The following is an 18,062-nucleotide window of genomic DNA, read 5'->3' as shown; positions in this document are numbered from 1 at the left end:
TTCAAATTTTTCTTCTCACTCACACTTGTGCCTATGCTTGTGATGCTTGTGATTTTCCCCCACCCAACTTAAATTATATTCAAAGACCTGACCTGTGAACTTGGCTTTACACTTCCGGACTGGCAGCACTGTATAGTGACGACACAAATCCTTCCGCCATATTTGAATATCCGCACACCTTTTGCAATCTTTTTTTTATTCTGCTTAAATGAGCCATTTATTTCAATAATCACCGAAATAAGAATCGATCTTTTTCATTTTCCTTCAAGAAAAAAATTGTAAACGAAATTTTTTACACCAAACATCGGAAGTCAATATTCGAGTATAACCTAACTTTACACAACAATCAATTTACGAAAAGTGTCCAAATGTCGAAGGCGGACAATTCCAGGAGACGAAGGATTTATTTATTTTGAATGTAAATTCCTATCAATGTGGATTATTTCGAGGTTAGTGTAAATTTTATGATTTTAACAAATTAATTAATTAGTAAAATCTACAGTCTATTTGGACCGTCAGCGAGCCAAATATAAGTTACATTTGTTATTTGGCGGTTGGCCCGTCATCCCACTTCCATACATTTCATACATTTTAAGACGGGCCAAATAAAAAAGTGGTTTATTTGGCCCGTTAGATAACAAATTTGCTGTAATTAATAAGGATTGATTATTTAGATTATTATTATTACTATTCTTACAAATAGATTATTTAATCTATATATAGGTAATATTTATATACGTGAATTTGACAGCTAATGTATATTTTAACCTCAAAGGAATAAGATATACACATTACAAACTTACAAATAAACATCAATAAACGCATTTAGTGCATAACATAAATTAAATCATTCACATACTTATATTATTAAAAATACTCAATTTGAAAATTCTTCAAAAATACGATTATATTTAAAAATAATGTTTAAAAGTAAAAAAATAAAATTTAAGTCAACGAAATTTTACAAAATTTCCTATTATAATTGGAAGGATAATTTAGTTTTTTAAATAAAATAATAAAATGAGTAAAAATTTGAATAATTTTTTTTAACTAAATATTTAAATACTTATTTCTTTTTTCACAGAAATTACAATATTTTCAATGATTACAATGTAAAACGTTTTTGGAATTTAACTGTTTCTAATATTTACAACTGCAATTTAAATTCTTTTATATGAATAATAAAATGATCGTTGCAGGAATTCAATTTATTAGCAGGATAAGAAAAAAATAAATATTTTTGATGAAAATTAGGAAAAAGTCAGGAAAATAAAATATAGAAGTAAAAAAGTAAAAAGTAGCTTTTAGTGTCACAAAAATCTAAAAAAGTATCTATATTGTTCGTTTATTTTTTAGACAATGGATAAAGGAGGTAAAAAGTATCAACTACTGGAACTGGGGACAAAATTAGAAATCCTCGAGACCCTGCAATCAAACGAGAAAAATGGCATAAAGACAAATAATTCAGAACTCGGGCGAAAATATAATGTATCAGAAACGACAATTCGTCGAATAAAAACGCGTCGTCGGAAATTCTACGAAATGCACTTGCAACAAAATGATAAAGTATCACGTCTCAAGATGAAGAAGAAAATTTTGAATTCGAAACATTCGATTCTCGAGGAGACACTTTACAAATGGTTCAAGCAGAAAATAGCAATTGGACAAGCACCGTCGAAATGTTCTTTAGCGAAACAAGCATTGCTAATAAATTCCCTGATTAAAGGCGATAAAGATTTCAAGGCAAGCAGAGGTTGGGTTGAAAGATTCAAAAATAGATTTCAAATTCAGTCACATTGGTTTCGTGATAATAAATCATTGACGAATTGCGAGGATGAAAGGGAATTTGTCAATAAGCTCGAATCAATAATGAGATTAAGGGATTTTCAATTGTACCAAATATACAATGCAGATGAAACGGGTATTTTTGTGAAGATGTTACCCGAGACATCGTTTGACGAATTTGATAAGAATTTATCGAAGGAGAGAGTTACTGTGATGGTGTGCGCGAATGCGGACGGTAGTCATAGAATTCCTCTGTTTATCATTGGAAATAGCAAAGACACTTCTTGCCTTGAGGACGTTCATAGATTACCATTTGTATACAATAGTCAAGAAGATGGATTTATGACTCGTGAACTTTTCATTAAATGGTACATAGAAGTTTTTTTGCCTTCGATTCGTAAATTTCAAGCCGAATCAGGAAGATCGTATAATGTTTTGCTAATTTTAGATAACGCCACTTGTCACCTATCGAAAAATGAATTGGACGCAGTCGACGATTTGTGTAGTGTAAGAATTTTTATTTTCTTTTACTCTCGAATAATACTTGTTTCCTTTTATTATATTCACAGGCCTCGGATTGACTTTTTCGACTATTTTCGAAAACTCCGACTATTTCGATTTTTCTCTCAAGAATTTCATTATTCTCATAAATAATAAAATTCTTTAGAGCAATTAAATTATTATCAATACAATTTTTAAAAAAATTTCTCGAAAGAATACAATTATTTTTAAAAATACTAATTAAATTCGATTATTTGCAAGAATTTCAATATAAATTCAATTATTTTCAACAATTTTTATGAAATTCTTTTAAAAAAATACTTATTTTTACAATTTTTTATAAATTATTTTTATAAATTAAAAACTTCTTCGTAAGAATTCAATGATTTTCATAAATAAGAAAATTCTTCGCAAGAATTAAAATATTTTCATAAATAATAAAATGTTTCGGAAGAATTCAATTATTTTCATAAATAATAAAATGTTTTGGAGGAATTCAGTTATTTGCAATATAATTTTAATAAAATTTCTCGAAAGAATACAATTATTTTCAAAAATATTATTTAAATTCAATAATTTTCAAGAGTTTTAATAGAAATTAAATTATTTTCGACAATACTGATATAAAATTCTTCGTAAAAATTCAATTATTTTTATAAATTGTCAATTTCTTGCCAAGAATTCAATTTCTTTTGTAAATAATAAAATTCTTTTGAGAAATTAAATTATTTTCAATACAATTTTAATAATATACATTTTAAAATTAATAATATTGAAAATCATTGAATTCTTGCAAAGAATTTTATCTTTAATAATTTTAATTGAAAATTTTGATAGTAATTGAATTTTATGATCAATTTCTTACAAGTTTCTAAAAAAATTGTGTTTCTTGATAATTGAAAAAAATTTTAGAAAATAATTAAATTGTTGGAGAACTTTTTAGAATTTAATTAGAATTTTCTAAAATAATTTAAATCATTTAAGAAATTTTATTAAAATATAGAAATGAATTGAATTCTTTCGAAAAATTGTATTAAAAATGAGAAAAAAGAATTGTTTCGAAAGATTTTTTGAAATTTTAGAAAATAAATGAATTATTTTGAATAATTTTAAAACGAATTAAAAAAAAGTAAATTCTTTCGTGAAATTTTATTGAAAGTAATTGAATTTTTGCAAAGGTTTTACTATATAAAAAAATAATTGAATTGTTTCGAAGGATTTTTAAAAGTTTTTTAAGATAATAAGGTTTTTTGTGAAATTTTATTAAAAAATTTATAAAAATTGTCAATTCTTTTGTGAAATATTTTTAAAATTGCATAAAAAATAATTGAATTTTTGCGAAGAATTTTACTTTTTATAAGAATAATTGAATTTTTTCGAAGAATTTTTTGAAATTTTAGAAAATAATTGAATTCTTATGAAAAATTTTATAACGAATTAAAGAAAAAAATTGAATTCTTTCGTAAAATTTTATTGAAAGTTTTAAAAAAATTGAATTTTGGCAAAAAATTTTACTATTTATAAAAATAATTGAATTCTTGCGAAGAATTATATTTAAATTTTTGAAAATATAAACAATATTAATTACTTATGTACTTAATGAGTACATTTTTAAAATTTTGATTATGATATTATTAAAAAATTTATATTTTTGAAAATAATAAATTTTATAATTTGCTAAATTCTTGTAGGTAGAACTCCTCCCTCCGAGTGGAATCTTCTTTCAACCGATGAATCAAGGAATTGTTGAGGAAATAAAGAAACATTACAGAAGAAGTTTTTTGCGAGAAATTCTCCTTGAGTGCGATGACAACAGTCTATTGAAATTGGCAAACGCAATGACGATGAAAACTTGCTGTGTAAAAATGGCTTCTGCATGGTCGGAAATAAGCGATTCTCGGATTACCCACTCGTGGAGGAAATTGATACCGACTTGTAAAGTTGACACTGAAAATTCGGTTATAACTGTAGATGAAATTAAAGAGATTCTTCAGCGAATTCCATGTTATCGGAATATTACCAAAGAGCAAATATCCGCTTGGCTTCAAATAGATAGACATGAATCCGGTTGGAAACTTTTGAGCATCGAGCAAATTTTAGAGAGGTAAAATGTCAGACTATGATTTTTTTCTATTTATTTAATTACCACTGTAATTCTTGAAAAATTTATTGCAAAATTCAATTATTTTCAGGAATTTTATTCAATTTTTTGTCTAAATTTAATTTTCAGAAAGTTTTAAAAAATGTATTGAAAAATTCAATTATTTTCATGAATTTTAATAAAACTCTTTGCAAAGTTCAATGTTTTCAGAAATTTTAATAAAATTTTTGTCTAAATTCAATTTTCAGGAATTTTATTAAAATTCGTTGCAAAATTCAATTATTTTCATGAATTTTAATAAAATTTTTGTCTAAATCCAATTTTCAGGAATTTTTAAAAAAATTTATTGCAAAATTCAATTATTTTCAGGAATTTTAATAAAAAATTTTGTCTAAATTCAATTTTCAGGATTTTTTAAAAATTTTTGGAAAAATTCAATTATTTTCATGAATTTTAATAAAACTTTTTGCAAAATTCAATTTTTTTTCTGGAATCTTATTAAAATTCTAATACATTATAATAATCGTAAGTTTCCTTTCCGTTAGCAAATTATCTGCATTCATTTGTTTGTTATGAAAATTTAATTTTGTGGGTTAAGTATTGGTATTTTTTATATATTTTTTAATGACAAACTTTTAAATGTGGAAAATACTTTACTTATTAAATTGTCTCGACTCTTTGGTAAAAAATCTAAAATTATCAAAAATTCGAAAAATTTCAAAAATCCGTTTTTCTTAAAATTCAACATTTTTTCCTCTCTTTTATGGGATTTAGCTTCATTATTTTTGTGCTTTTGGAAAATACTTTACTTATTTAATAGTTCGACTCTTTAGCAAAAAATCTAAAATTATCAAAAATTCGAAAAAACTAAAAAATCCGATTTTCTTAAAATTCAACATTTTTTCTTCTCTTTTATAGGATTTAGCTTCATTATTTTTGTGCTTTTGGAAAATACTTTACTTATTAAATTGTCTCGACTCTTTGGTAAAAAATCTAAAATTATCAAAAATTCGAAAAATTTCAAAAATCCGTTTTTCTTAAAATTTAACATTTTTTCCTCTCCTTAATGGGATTTAGCTTCATTATTTTTGTGCTTTTGGAAAATACTTTACTTATTTAATAGTCTCGACTCTTTGGTAAAAAATCTAAAATTATAGAAAATTATCAAAAATTCAAAAATCCGAATTTCTTAAAATTCAACATTTTTTCTTCTCCTTAATGGGATTTAGCTTCATTATTTTTGTGCTTTTGGAAAATACTTTACTTATTAAATTGTCTCGACTCTTTGGTAAAAAATCTAAAATTATCAAAAATTCGAAAAATTTCAAAAATCCGTTTTTCTTAAAATTTAACATTTTTTCCTCTCCTTAATGGGATTTAGCTTCATTATTTTTGTGCTTTTGGAAAATACTTTACTTATTAAATTGTCTCGACTCTTTGGTAAAAAATCTAAAATTAATGAAAATTATCAAAAATTCAAAAATCTGAATTTCTTAAAATTCAACATTTTTTTCTCTCTTTTATAGGATTTAGCTTCATTATTTTTGTGCTTTTGGAAAATACTTTACTTATTAAATTGTCTCGACTCTTTGGTAAAAAATCTAAAATTATCAAAAATTCAAAAAATTTCAAAAATCCGTTTTTCTTAAAATTTAACATTTTTTCCTCTCCTTAATGGGATTTAGCTTCATTACTTTTGTGCTTTTGGAAAATACTTTACTTATTTAATAGTCTCGACTCTTTAGTAAAAAATCTAAAATTATCAAAAATTCGAAAAATTTCAAAAATCCGTTTTTCTTAAAATTTAACATTTTTTCCTCTCCTTAATGGGATTTAGCTTCATTACTTTTGTGCTTTTGGAAAATACTTTACTTATTAAATTGTCTCGACTCTTTGGTAAAAAATCTAAAATTATCAAAAATTCGAAAAATTTCAAAAATCCGATTTTCTTAAAATTCAACATTTTTTTTTCTCTTTTATGGGATTTAGCTTCATTATTTTTGTGCTTTTGGAAAATACTTTACTTATTAAATTGTCTCGACTCTTTGGTAAAAAATCTAAAATTATCAAAAATTCGAAAAATTTCAAAAATCCGTTTTTCTTAAAATTTAACATTTTTTCCTCTCCTTAATCGGATTTAGCTTCATTACTTTTGTGCTTTTGGAAAATACTTTACTTATTTAATAGTCTCGACTCTTTGGTGAAAAATCTAAAATTATCGAAAATTATCAAAAATTTAAAAATACGAATTTCTTAAAATTCAACTTTTTTTCCTCTCTTTTATAGGATTTAGCTTCATTATTTTTGTGCTTTTGGAAAATACTTTACTTATTAAATTGTCTCGACTCTTTGGTAAAAAATCTAAAATTATCAAAAATTCGAAAAATTTCAAAAATCCGTTTTTCTTAAAATTCAACATTTTTTCCTCTCTTTTATGGGATTTAGCTTCAATATTTTTGTGCTCTTAGAAAATACTTTACTTATTTAATTGTCTCGACTCTTTGGTAAAAAATCTAAAATTATCAAAAATTCGAAAAAATTCAAAAATCCGATTTTCTTAAAATTCAACCTTTTTCCCTATCTTTAATGGGATTTAGCTTCATTATTTTTGTGCTTTTGGAAAATACTTTACTTATTAAATTTTCTCGACTCTTTGGTAAAAAATCTAAAATTATCGAAAATTATCAAAAATTCAAAAATCCGAAATAAATAAAATTCAACATTTTTTCCTCTCTTTTATAGAATTTAGCTTCATTATTTTTGTGCTTTTGGAAAATACTTTAGTTATTAAATTGTCTCGACTCTTTGGTAAAAAATGTGAAATTATCGAATATTATCAAAAATTCAAAAATCCGAATTTCTTAAAATTCAACATTTCTCCCTCTCTTTTATAGGATTTAGCTTCATTATTTTTGTGCTTTTGGAAAATACTTTACTTATTAAATTGTCACGACTCTTTGGTAAAAAATGTGAAATTATCGAATATTATCAAAAATTCAAAAATCCGAATTTCTTAAAATTTAACATTTTTTCCTCTCTTTTATAGGATTTAGCTTCATTATTTTTGTGCTTTTGGAAAATACTTTACTTATTAAATTGTCTCGACTCTTTGGTAAAAAATCTAAAATTATCAAAAATTCGAAAAAATTCAAAAATCCGATTTTCTTAAAATTCAACATTTTTTCCTCTCTTTTATAGGATTTAGCTTTATTATTTTTGTGCTTTTGGAATATACTTTACTTATTATTAAATTGTCTCGACTCTTTGGAAAAAAATAAAAAATTATTAAAAATTATCAAAAATCCGAAAAATTGAATTTCTTAAAAAAATTCAACATTTTTTTTCTCTTTTATACCATTTAGCTTTATTATTATTTGAATTTTTATTCAAGAGAAAAAATGGAAAACTGAAAAAATTTAGAATTTTTTAAAAATTACAGGCCTTTTCCATTATTTCCCTGATTTCCAGAAGCCTTTTAAAAATTCCATACCATTTCCATGATTTCCAGATTCTGTAGGAACCCTGCTTTTGTTTGACTTTCTTCTAAATTATCGAATTCAGTGATTTCTGGGGTGAATTTGGTTAAGTTGTAAAATGATTAATTTCTATTTGAATTCGTTTTTTTTGAATGTAGAAAATCTGATGTTAATTTAATTCTTTTTTCGTTATGCACGGCAAAAAATATTTAGCTGGATGAACTACAGATTTCACTTTAGTTGCGAAATTATTCAGTGCTTCAATTAATACTTTCGTTATTCTAGAGAAAATTATCGCTATTTCAAGTAAAACTTTTTTCAGTGTGTAATAATTATTATTTCTTTAAAAAGTATTTAATTTAAAATGGCTTTATAAAATAAGCAATGCAAAAGATGACCCAGATACTAATTGTAATTGTTCTAGCCATAGTTTAAGTCTATAGTAATGTAAATTCTATTTAAATTGAGACCATTGAGTGAAATTATTTGAATTTTAGTTAGTTAAATCTCTTTGTTAGGTTATAATAATTATTTCTTTAAAATTTTTTAAATTGTTTAAAATAAGCAGCCCTATACAACATTCCCGCGCGCTTGCGCGCGGATAGTTTGGCTAGTTCATCTATAATTTTAATAAAACTCTTTGCAAAATTCAATTATTTTCAGAAATTTCATTCAAAACTTTTGCCAAATTTAATTATTTTAAGGAATTTAATTAAAATTCATTGCAAATTTTAATAATTTTTCAAAGATTTTACTAAATTTAAATTATTATTTAAAAAGATTTTACGAAATTTGAATTTAAAAAAAAAATTTTTAATTGTTACGTAATTGTAAAACTATTGCGTCTTTCAAAAATTTTTTAGAAATATTTTTAAAAAGTTAATTTTACGAATTTATCTATTAAAATTTTTGAATATATTCTACATTAATATTCTTTAAAAAGAAAAATGAACGGTTTCAATTATTATAAAAAATTGAATTTTTGTATTTAAATAATTGAATTCTTGAAGAACTTTCAGAAAAATATTAAAAAGTAATATATAGATAATTAATTTAGAAATGAAGTTTAGTTAAAAATTGTAGAAAATAATTGAATTTTTGTAAGAGTCATAGTTTTAATTTTTATAAATTATTAAATTTCAGAATTTGAAATTGTTTAAATTTTATTTCCTGGTGAAAAAAGAAATAATAAGTATTTAAATATTTTATTTAGCAAAATTATATAAGTTTTGATTATGTAATTGAATTTAGAAATCAGTGAAGAATCAGGGAAATAGAAAATAAAATATTTGTGACAACACTAAATTAAATAAACGACTTTTTCGACTTTTTTTTTTATTTTTAATCGACTAAAGTGACTTTTTTTGTTCGTTAAAGTCGATCCGAGGCCTGAGTTATAGTAAAAATACTCTTATAATATAAAATAATGATTAATATCTCGATTGTTATTATATAATTTTTTTCCCATTTTTTTCACAGTATTCATGGAATTAAGACTGAATTCGAAACAATGTCGACAGACAGTGTCGAAATGGAATTCGAAGACGTTCCAAAAGAAGAATACGATCCACTTGATCTTCAAGTTGAAGCGACAGAAGCTTATCAGAGATTTCAAGAGTTTCGCGATTGGTTTCAAAAACAGTGGGAATGTGGTCCGGAACATGTGATAATGCTCGAGAAAATTAATGACATTACAAAGGACATTATTTCACGAAAAAGTATTTAATTTTTTTTGTTTCTTTCTGTGAATAGTTTTCTAAAAAAAAATCGAAAATATGATTTATATTTTTTCAAAATGTAAACAAGCCAGTTGTCTGAGTTTTTCATCTTTATTTTTTTACAAGATTTTCAGACACCGGTTTCAATTCAATCTACGAAAGCAAAGGGGAGCTAAATTCATTCCTTCCAATCCGCCCACGATTTTTTTGAATAGTTCCACTTCAGAACGGATCATATCAGGATGATTGGTCGACAATTCTTCGCTGGTTTATTTTAAGGTAAGATTTTAATATTTTCCATTTCCTTCAATTTTTATTTTCAATCGAATACTTACACTTTTCTGCAGTTCGAAAATTGGCGAAATTTGAAAATTTTTATTTTATTTAAAAATATATTGAAAACTCGTACATAAATAAACAATTTAAAGCAATTAATTAAGAAAAATTATTCAATTTTTTCTATTAATTATTCAAGAATTGTCCAGGAATAATTCTTTGAATTCTTTAAAGAATTCAAAGAATAATTTTTAGAATTCTTTAAAGAATTTAACAAATAATTCAATGGATTTTTCAAAGAATAATTCGAAGAATCATTCAAAGAATCATTCAAAGAATAATTCGAAAAACAATTCGAAAAATAATTCGAAGAATAATTCGAGGAATCATTCAAAGAATAATTCAAAGAATAATTCAATGAATAATTCGAAGAATCATTCAAAGAATAATTAATTGAAAAATAATTGACGTAATTTTCTCCAATTTACAAAACTAAATAATTACTAATTACTATAATTAATTGATTTTTCATTTACTTTTGAATTATTAATTAAACAAAATTGATTCAAAACTGAATACTTGGTTTGAATCCGCGTTGTAACGCTTCTGGCGGAACTGGAGAACCATGAAATGAATGGGAATCATATTCTTCCTCCCTGTGTGGTAAATGATCATAAACTTGCTGATAGGGATTGTAAAACTGTGAATCGTGAGGAATTCTATTACTCGGCCACTCTTCGGAATGATGTTGATTAATATCATTGTAATTGAAATGATCATGTAGTGGAGGATATTCACTACTTGTGAAATACAGATCATGAATATTCTGCGTATATCCTCCATAATATCCAGGATGTGATAGATAAGTGGCATTATTTTGCACAGGATTTTGAGTAGTGTTATTCATATTTTTAGAATTGTTATTAATTTCAGTTGTTGTAACAATCATTGGAGTCATTGTCGTTTTCTTCATTGTTGGTCTCTTAGTAGTGGTTTTTTGTTTTTGTCTCGAGAATTTCGACGGTGCGGAAACTTTATTTGTTTTCACTGGTGGTGTCTTTGTCGGTGGAACAAATACATCTACATTCGGTTCTTCTACTTCGTAATCTTCTTCATTTTCTTCTTCAGTCTCTTCATTATCCTCGATTTCTTCATTTTCTTCTTCTTCATCTTCATCCTTCTCTTTTGTCTGTATTTTTGTAATTTCTCTCATTTTATCCCGAATAGAATTTTTCTGCAATTGTATATATATTTTGAAACATAAAAATATAAAATACAAAATTTTGTAAAGTTAATTGAGTTTCAGAATTGGTGCTAAACTTAATCAAGGTTGCCACAAAAACTTAACTTTGTTTTTCTCTGACTCTTCCCTGGTTTTCAGACAGAATTTTAACTTTTTCTCTCAAGCTAAAGAATTGTAAAATTATTCGAAAACATTAATAGCTTCATTTTTAAATGAATATTTAATCATTATTATCTTTCCATACGAATTAAAATTCTCCAAAAGTTTCAAATTCAAACCTTTTTGAAATTCAACAACTTAAAAAAATATTGATTATAAAATATGAAGATGTCGATCTCTCCGAGTCTTCGACTCGGAGTGATCGATTTCTTTATGTTTTATAATAATTAAAGATGGCCCAGTGATAAAATTATTATTTTATATAAAAATATTGTTACTCTAACTACTTCAAAATTATTTTCATCATTTCAATTCAATTATTATTTTCTAGAATTTTCAACTATAATTCTTCTTTAAATCAATTATTTTTAATGATTATTGAAAAAGTTCTTTGGGAACTTTTAAATATATTTGTTTACGATTCAATTTTATCATAAATTTCGATTATTTGGAAATTCTTCATTGTTAGTTTAAAATCCGAAAAATTTAGATTTTCAAAAATTTTAATATGAAACCTTTTCAAAATTCAATTATTTCTAAAAATTCATCATCTAATGCTACTAGTATTCAATTATTTTCTAAAGTTAAAACTGAAATTCATTTTTAAATCAAATTTTATTAGAAAATTAATTAAAATATTTAATTGGAAAATTTTTGAACTGAAAATAACAGAATTCTTGCGACAAAGTTTATTAAAATTTTTAAAAAATAATTGAATTTTTGCGAAGAATTTTATTTAAATTTTTGATAAATAATAATTCTTGTAAATAATTATTGAATTGAGGAAAATTTTCGAAAATAATTGAAATTATGCCAAGAATTTTATTAGAATTTTTGAAAATAATTGAAATTATGAATTTTATTAAAGTTTTTGAAAATAATTGAATTTCGGAGAAGAGTTTATTTATTTATAAACATAATTGAAATCTAGTCGAAAATTTTTATAAATTTTTAACATAATTGAATTTTTGCGAAGAATTCTATTAAAAATTTTTATAATAATTGAATTTATTCATTGAATGATATTGAAATCCTTGAAAATAATTCAATTCTTTAAAGGAATTTTGTTAAAATTGAAAGTGTTTTAATTGCTTATAAATATTTTTATTAAAGTCTTTTGAAAGAAATTGAATTGTTTCCAAGAAATTCATTAAAATTTTTAAAAATAATTGAATATTGTTGAGAAATTTTATTAAAATTATATTCGAAATAATTGAATTTTTGTGAAGAAATTTAATATTCAATTATTATCTAAAATTTTTACCGAAATTCATTTTGAAATAATTTTTTATTAAAAATTCTACGAGAATTCAATTATTTAAACATAGAAAGAAATAATTTATTGCATGATTGAATGTTTCTTAGAACTGAATTTTTATGAAGAATTTTATTAACAACTTTTGAAAATAATGAATTTCTTTTAAGGAATTTAGTTAAAATTTTACAGAAATTTATTAAATTAAAGAATTTGATCACAACTTTTGAAAATAATTGAAAACTTTTGAAGAATTTTATTAAAATTTTTAAAAATTGCATTCATAAGAAGAATTTAAATAATAATTTATCAAAATAATTGCAATCTTGCGTAGAATTTTATTAAATTTTGTTAAAATAATTGAAATTTGGCCAAGAATTTTATTGACATTTTTAAAAATAATTGACTTCTTGAGAAGAATTTTGCCACCTATTTATAAAAATAACTTAATTTTTGACAAGATTTTTCAAAAAATTTGAAAATAATTTAATTTCTGCAAAGTATTTTATTAGTTTTCAAAAGAATTGAATTCTTGTAATAGATTTTGATAATATTTATCAAAATAATTGAATTTTGGAAAAGAATTTGATCAAAATTCCTTAAAATAATTGATTTTACGGTAAGAATTTTGTTGTTTATTGTGATAATTGAATTCTTTTGCAAAATTACTTAAAAATTTTTGAAAAAATATATTTTCAGCGACGAATTAAAAGTTATTTAGGAAAATAATTGAATTATTGCCACGAATTTTATTATTTTATTGAATAATTGAATCTTTCTCAAAATTGAATTTCGTTCGTCGAGTTTTAAGAAAATTTTTAAGAATAATTGCTTTTTTTGAGGAATTTATTTAAAAATTTATTAAAAATATTTGAAATTCTGCGATGAAAATAATTTAATTCCTAAAAGAAATTTTATTCTTTATGAAAATAATAATTGAATGTTTTCATAGAATTGTATAAAAAATTTTTTTCCAATAATTAAATTTTGTGATAAATTTTATGCAAATAGTAAATATTAAAAATCATTGAATTGCAAAAAATTTTTGAAAATAATTGAATTTCGCAAAGAATTTTATTAAAAAGCCTAAAAATAATTTAATTTCAGTGAAGAATTTTGTTATTTATGAAGATAATTAAGTTAAAACTTTGGAAGTAATTAAATAATATTAAAAACTTAATTCTTGTCAAAAATAGAAAAATTTTTTGAAGGTTTTGTATTAGAATTCATGGTAACTTCATATTTTATGAGGCAAACTAAAAAAAACACAGAAATTCAGAATTTTCTTAAGAATTCTAGAAATTTAATTTTTTCCAGTACTTTTAATAAAAATTCCTAACTTTTTCCTGATTTCCCTGACTTGTGACAACCCTGTTAATTATAAAATTTAAAATTCACAAAATTATTAAAATTGGTGCGCATTCTTTAAAAAGACGAAAAATTAAGTTACCTGTTTTTTGTCCAAAGGGACTTTTTCAATTATACGTTCCTCGATAGTGTTATTCTCGTTCTTTCGATTTTCAGTTACGAAATTAAAGCCTTGACTCATTCTGTCGTCATCATTATTGTCCGATTGTTGAGAAAATGGAAAATTATTTTCGTTTGGAAGTTTTTGTGAATTCAAAAGTGGAATCAAACTGAGTAGATTAGAATAAATGTAGGTTTGAGGATAAAATGGAAATGGCTCGTAAACGGCGGCAAAATAGGGACTCAATTTTGTCGGTGATGAATTTTGAGACAATAATAGTGATGATTCTTTGGCGCTATTGAAATTAATCGATGATGTTCCATTTGACATTTCGTCATTTTGTCGAAGTCCTGCCAGGAAAGCCAGTCTTCCGAAAAATTTCGGTAACCGTTGTCCAAATTTATTTAGAAAAGTTTCTGACGTTTTATTTTTTGCATTATTGGGAACAGTTGTCATTTCTTTCACTCCCAATGGTATTTCTGTTGGAAAATGTATTTTATCTGTTGGATTTGTATTCGATTCGTGGAAGAAAATTGGCATTTGGGTTGAAATTGCTTCTTGATCATGAATCACATTATAAACAGGTGTAACAATTTCGAGTAAATTCGTTGCTTCAGTTGTTAATGAATCTCTTGCAGTCAGAATAAGAGGGATTCTTGAGCAATAAATCGCTGAAAATCGTATTTTAATTAAATTACAAAATTGCTTTTAAAATTCGGAAATATTAAGGGTGTTTGCGTTTTTTTGATTAAAAGCAAATTATAGTGATTAATAATTAAGCGTTATTATTAGTAACTAAAAAATTATTAATAATAATGCTAATTTTCCATTAGCTGCAAGTAATACAGAAAATGTGAATTTGCTTCATAATTTTAATTTAAAGCGAACAGTAGTAAAAAAATAGTTTAATAATTTCACTTGTTATGTTAACTGTAGCGTAAAGTTTATTACTCACAATTATGAAGAACAATCACAAAAAAGTAAATAGCTTGTAAAAAAGCCATGTTTTTCACTCTGGGATTAGCGAAAGACTGTAAAAGTGAATTAGAACTTCGTTTGAATCGAAATTATGCGGGTATAATAAGGTACGCATTTTTTTTAGAAAGTGACCCGGTAATACAGATTTAATTGAAACATTAAAACATTTTTTATTTAAAGGCCGCTTTATAAATCTACGTTTTGATGGGGGTAGTTGAACAGGAAGTGAATTAGATATAATATTGTAACGGTGTTCGATAAAAGGGTCTACTTTCACACAATAATCAATTTAAGTCCATTGTCAGGGAATTCAGGAAAAGTAGAATTGGTCAGGGAAATTAGGGAAAAATCAGGAATTTTTATTAAAAGTACTGGAAAAAATTAAATTATTAGAATTCATAAGAAAATTCTGAATTTTTGTGTTTTTTTTGGGTTTCTTTCATAAACTATGAAATTACCACGAATTCTAATACAAAACCATCAATTTTTTCTATTTTTGACAATAATTTATTTTTAAATAGCTTCATTCTTGAAGAACTATCATAAAATAATTACTTAGAAATTATTTAATAAATAATTTTTATAAAATATTTCAAAATTAATTGAATTTTAAAAGAGTTGGTTTTACAATTTTCATAAATTGATGAAATTCAAAAGGTTTCAATTTGAAAATTTATAAAATTTAAATTTTGAATGAATTTAATTAGAAATTTTAAAGAACTTAGATTTTTAAAAAATTCTAATAATTCAAATTCATCTGAAATTAGTTAAATTTTTCAATATATATATTTAATTAATTATTAAAAATAATGGATTTATAGATGAATTTCAGTAAAAAACACTAAAAAATTTGAATTTTTGAGAAATTGTAAATAATTGAAAAAATTCAATTTTTTTTCCAAAATTTGTTAATAAAATTCTTCATAAAAATTCAGTTTTAAGAAACATTTAATTATTCAATAAATTATTTCTTTTTGCGTTTAAATAATTGAATTCTCGTAGAATTATCTAATAAAAAATTATTTAAAAATTAATTTCAGTTCAAATTTTAGATAATAATTAAATATTAAAATTCCTCACAAAAATTCAATTATTTTCAGTACAATTTTAATAAAATTTCTCGACAATATTCAATTATTTTTAAAATTTTTAATGAATTTCTTGGAAACAATTCAATTACATTGAAAAGACTTTAATAAAAATATTTATAAGCAATTAAAACAGTTTCAATTTTAACAAAATTCCTTTAAAGAATTGAATTATTTTCAGGAATTTCAATATCATTCAACGCATAAATTCAATTATTTTCAAAAATTTTAATAAAATTCATAATTAGAATTATTTTCGAACATTTTCCTCAATTCAATGATTTTCAAAATCTATTCTATTTTAATAAAATTTTCCAAAAAAATTAAACTATTAAGGGCATTTGAACCATGATGACGTCACAGATTTAAAACTAATGCTTTGCACAAACTGTGACGTCATCAAGGTTCAAATCCCCTTAAAAAAAAATTAATAAAATTCTACTCAAATATTTAATTATTTTCATAAATAATAAAAATTTCACAGGAATTCAATTATTTAAAAATATTTTTATAAATTCCATCGCAATAATTAAATTATTTTCATTAATAATAAAATAATAGTAAGGAATTCAATTATTTTTATAATTTTTATTAAAATTCTTGGCAGGAATTCAATTATCTTTCAAGATTTGTTATTACTTCTTGGACAGAATTCAATTATCTTTGTAAATAACAAAATTTTTTGAATAAATTTAATTATTATCATAATTTTTAGTAAAATTCTGTGCAAAAATTCAATTATTTTCAAGTCTTTAATAAAAATCTTTATAAAGAATTAAATCAGTTTCAATTTTAACAAAATTCCTTTAAAGAATTGAATTATTTTCAAAAATTTTAATATAATTTCACGCAGAAATTCAATTATTTTCAAAAATTTTAATAAAATTCTTCGCAGAAATTTAATTATTATTCAAAAATTTTAATAAACTTCGACGCAAGAATTCAGTTATTTTCAGTAAAAAAATTATCCAATTAAATAATTCTATTAAAAAAGAAATTAAATTTTTGTGGCAACTCCTACTATTGTTTTGCAGAAAAATCGGAAGAATAAAACGAAACTTATTAGGACATGTAAAAGTAGTTATTTTTTTGATCGATTGATTTTAATTAATTAATTTTTTAATTTTAATTAATTTCAATTAAATTTTTATCGATTTTCGAACTTAGTGCGGTCCTCAACTGTACAGTTTTAAGAAAAAAAATTCTCTTCCTTCATCAAACGTGGAATTTCAAAGAACGCGCTTATCGAAAGATTTCTGGACTAAATCAGGTACCTGAAGGTGTCGTTTTTAGGTTCGTCTTGTCTCAAATTAGAATCAGCCTTTACAATAATTAATCTTCTTCAAAAATCTTTCTAATTTTTTTTCTAAGTAGACAAGTTTTGTTTCTTTTTCAATTTTCATTTTCTTTTTCCTTGAAGTTTGTAAAGAACGCCAGTTTTCTATTCAAATTTTCAAAAATAAATTTTATAAATTTTCCCAAATGATGCACCTAACCTAATACCTAGTTAGCTGAAGTATAACCTTACCTGAACTATTTATTTACAAATTTAATCCCTTTGGGCCTCTGTCAGTTCTCTGCAATAAAAATTACATTTAAAAGGAACAAAATGGATTGCGATGACAAATCGGATGCAACTGAATATGAAATAAATCCAAAATATAATTTTGCAACAAAAGAAAAACAAGAAGCTCGTGCACTTCTTCGTGAACGTTTTCTTAGAGTAATTACCGGCGTTGTTGGTAATTATTAACTTAATTTTTTCATCCTTCTTTTGAGAAAGTAAAAAATATTTTAAACAAATTTTCTTCTTAGGTAAACAGGCAGAATTCTCAATGCATGAAAATACGAAAGTAACGGCAGAATTTCGAGGATGTGATACTGATTGTCAGGAGGTATTTGTTCGTAATTTAACAACACCTTTAGGCAAAATACCGGCAGCAATTCTTAGAGCATCGGATATTATTTCTCTGGAAATTGAACAATTACCACTTCCTGATAGTGGATAATTTTT

At 23.6% G+C, this 18,062-nt stretch overlaps 2 protein-coding genes across 3 annotated transcripts; one reads left to right on the top strand and one right to left on the bottom strand.

The window, feature by feature from the left end:
* The first annotated feature begins 121 nt into the window (after positions 1 to 121).
* On the top strand, positions 122 to 17,998 carry LOC122503841 (jerky protein homolog-like). 2 transcript variants are annotated; one of them, XM_043614577.1, is made up of 6 exons: positions 122 to 449; positions 1,357 to 2,292; positions 3,978 to 4,390; positions 9,343 to 9,581; positions 9,708 to 9,860; positions 17,864 to 17,998. In XM_043614577.1, the coding sequence occupies exons 2-5, from the start codon at positions 1,360 to 1,362 to the stop codon at positions 9,755 to 9,757; spliced, it is 1,635 nt and encodes a 544-aa protein (XP_043470512.1). In that variant the 5' UTR covers positions 122 to 449; positions 1,357 to 1,359; the 3' UTR covers positions 9,758 to 9,860; positions 17,864 to 17,998. The 2 variants fall into 2 exon arrangements, with proteins under 2 accessions (XP_043470512.1, XP_043470513.1); XM_043614578.1 differs by lacking the exons at positions 9,708 to 9,860; positions 17,864 to 17,998 and having other exon boundaries at positions 123 to 449; positions 9,343 to 9,665.
* LOC122503843 (putative uncharacterized protein DDB_G0284695) lies at positions 10,327 to 15,277 on the bottom strand. The gene is made up of 3 exons (XM_043614584.1): positions 14,938 to 15,277; positions 13,965 to 14,653; positions 10,327 to 11,091 (listed from the first exon to the last, which is right to left on the bottom strand). The coding sequence occupies exons 1-3, from the start codon at positions 14,984 to 14,986 to the stop codon at positions 10,423 to 10,425; spliced, it is 1,407 nt and encodes a 468-aa protein (XP_043470519.1). The 5' UTR covers positions 14,987 to 15,277; the 3' UTR covers positions 10,327 to 10,422.
* Positions 17,999 to 18,062: the final 64 nt, after the last annotated feature.

This window comes from Leptopilina heterotoma, unplaced genomic scaffold, assembly GCF_015476425.1.
Source record: "Leptopilina heterotoma isolate Lh14 unplaced genomic scaffold, ASM1547642v1 Lhet_270, whole genome shotgun sequence".
NCBI classification, from domain to species: domain Eukaryota; kingdom Metazoa; phylum Arthropoda; class Insecta; order Hymenoptera; family Figitidae; genus Leptopilina; species Leptopilina heterotoma.
This window is presented reverse-complemented; position numbering and strand designations above follow the sequence as displayed.

What these genes read in the sequence shown, in the direction of transcription:
- LOC122503841 (XM_043614577.1), top strand. Translation starts at nt 1,360, where the DNA reads ATGGATAAAGGAGGTAAAAAGTATCAACTACTGGAACTGGGGACAAAA. An exon ending in ATCGAGCAAATTTTAGAGAG is followed by an intron (nt 4,391 to 9,342) that starts GTAAAATGTCAG and finishes TTTTTTTCACAG; the next exon opens with TATTCATGGAATTAAGACTG. An exon ending in GGACATTATTTCACGAAAAA is followed by an intron (nt 9,582 to 9,707) that starts GTATTTAATTTT and finishes TTTTTTTACAAG; the next exon opens with ATTTTCAGACACCGGTTTCA.
- LOC122503843 (XM_043614584.1), bottom strand. Translation starts at nt 14,986, where the DNA reads ATGGCTTTTTTACAAGCTATTTACTTTTTTGTGATTGTTCTTCATAAT. An exon ending in TGTGATTGTTCTTCATAATT is followed by an intron (nt 14,654 to 14,937) that starts GTGAGTAATAAA and finishes TACGATTTTCAG; the next exon opens with CGATTTATTGCTCAAGAATC. An exon ending in TCCCTTTGGACAAAAAACAG is followed by an intron (nt 11,092 to 13,964) that starts GTAACTTAATTT and finishes ATACAATTGCAG; the next exon opens with AAAAATTCTATTCGGGATAA.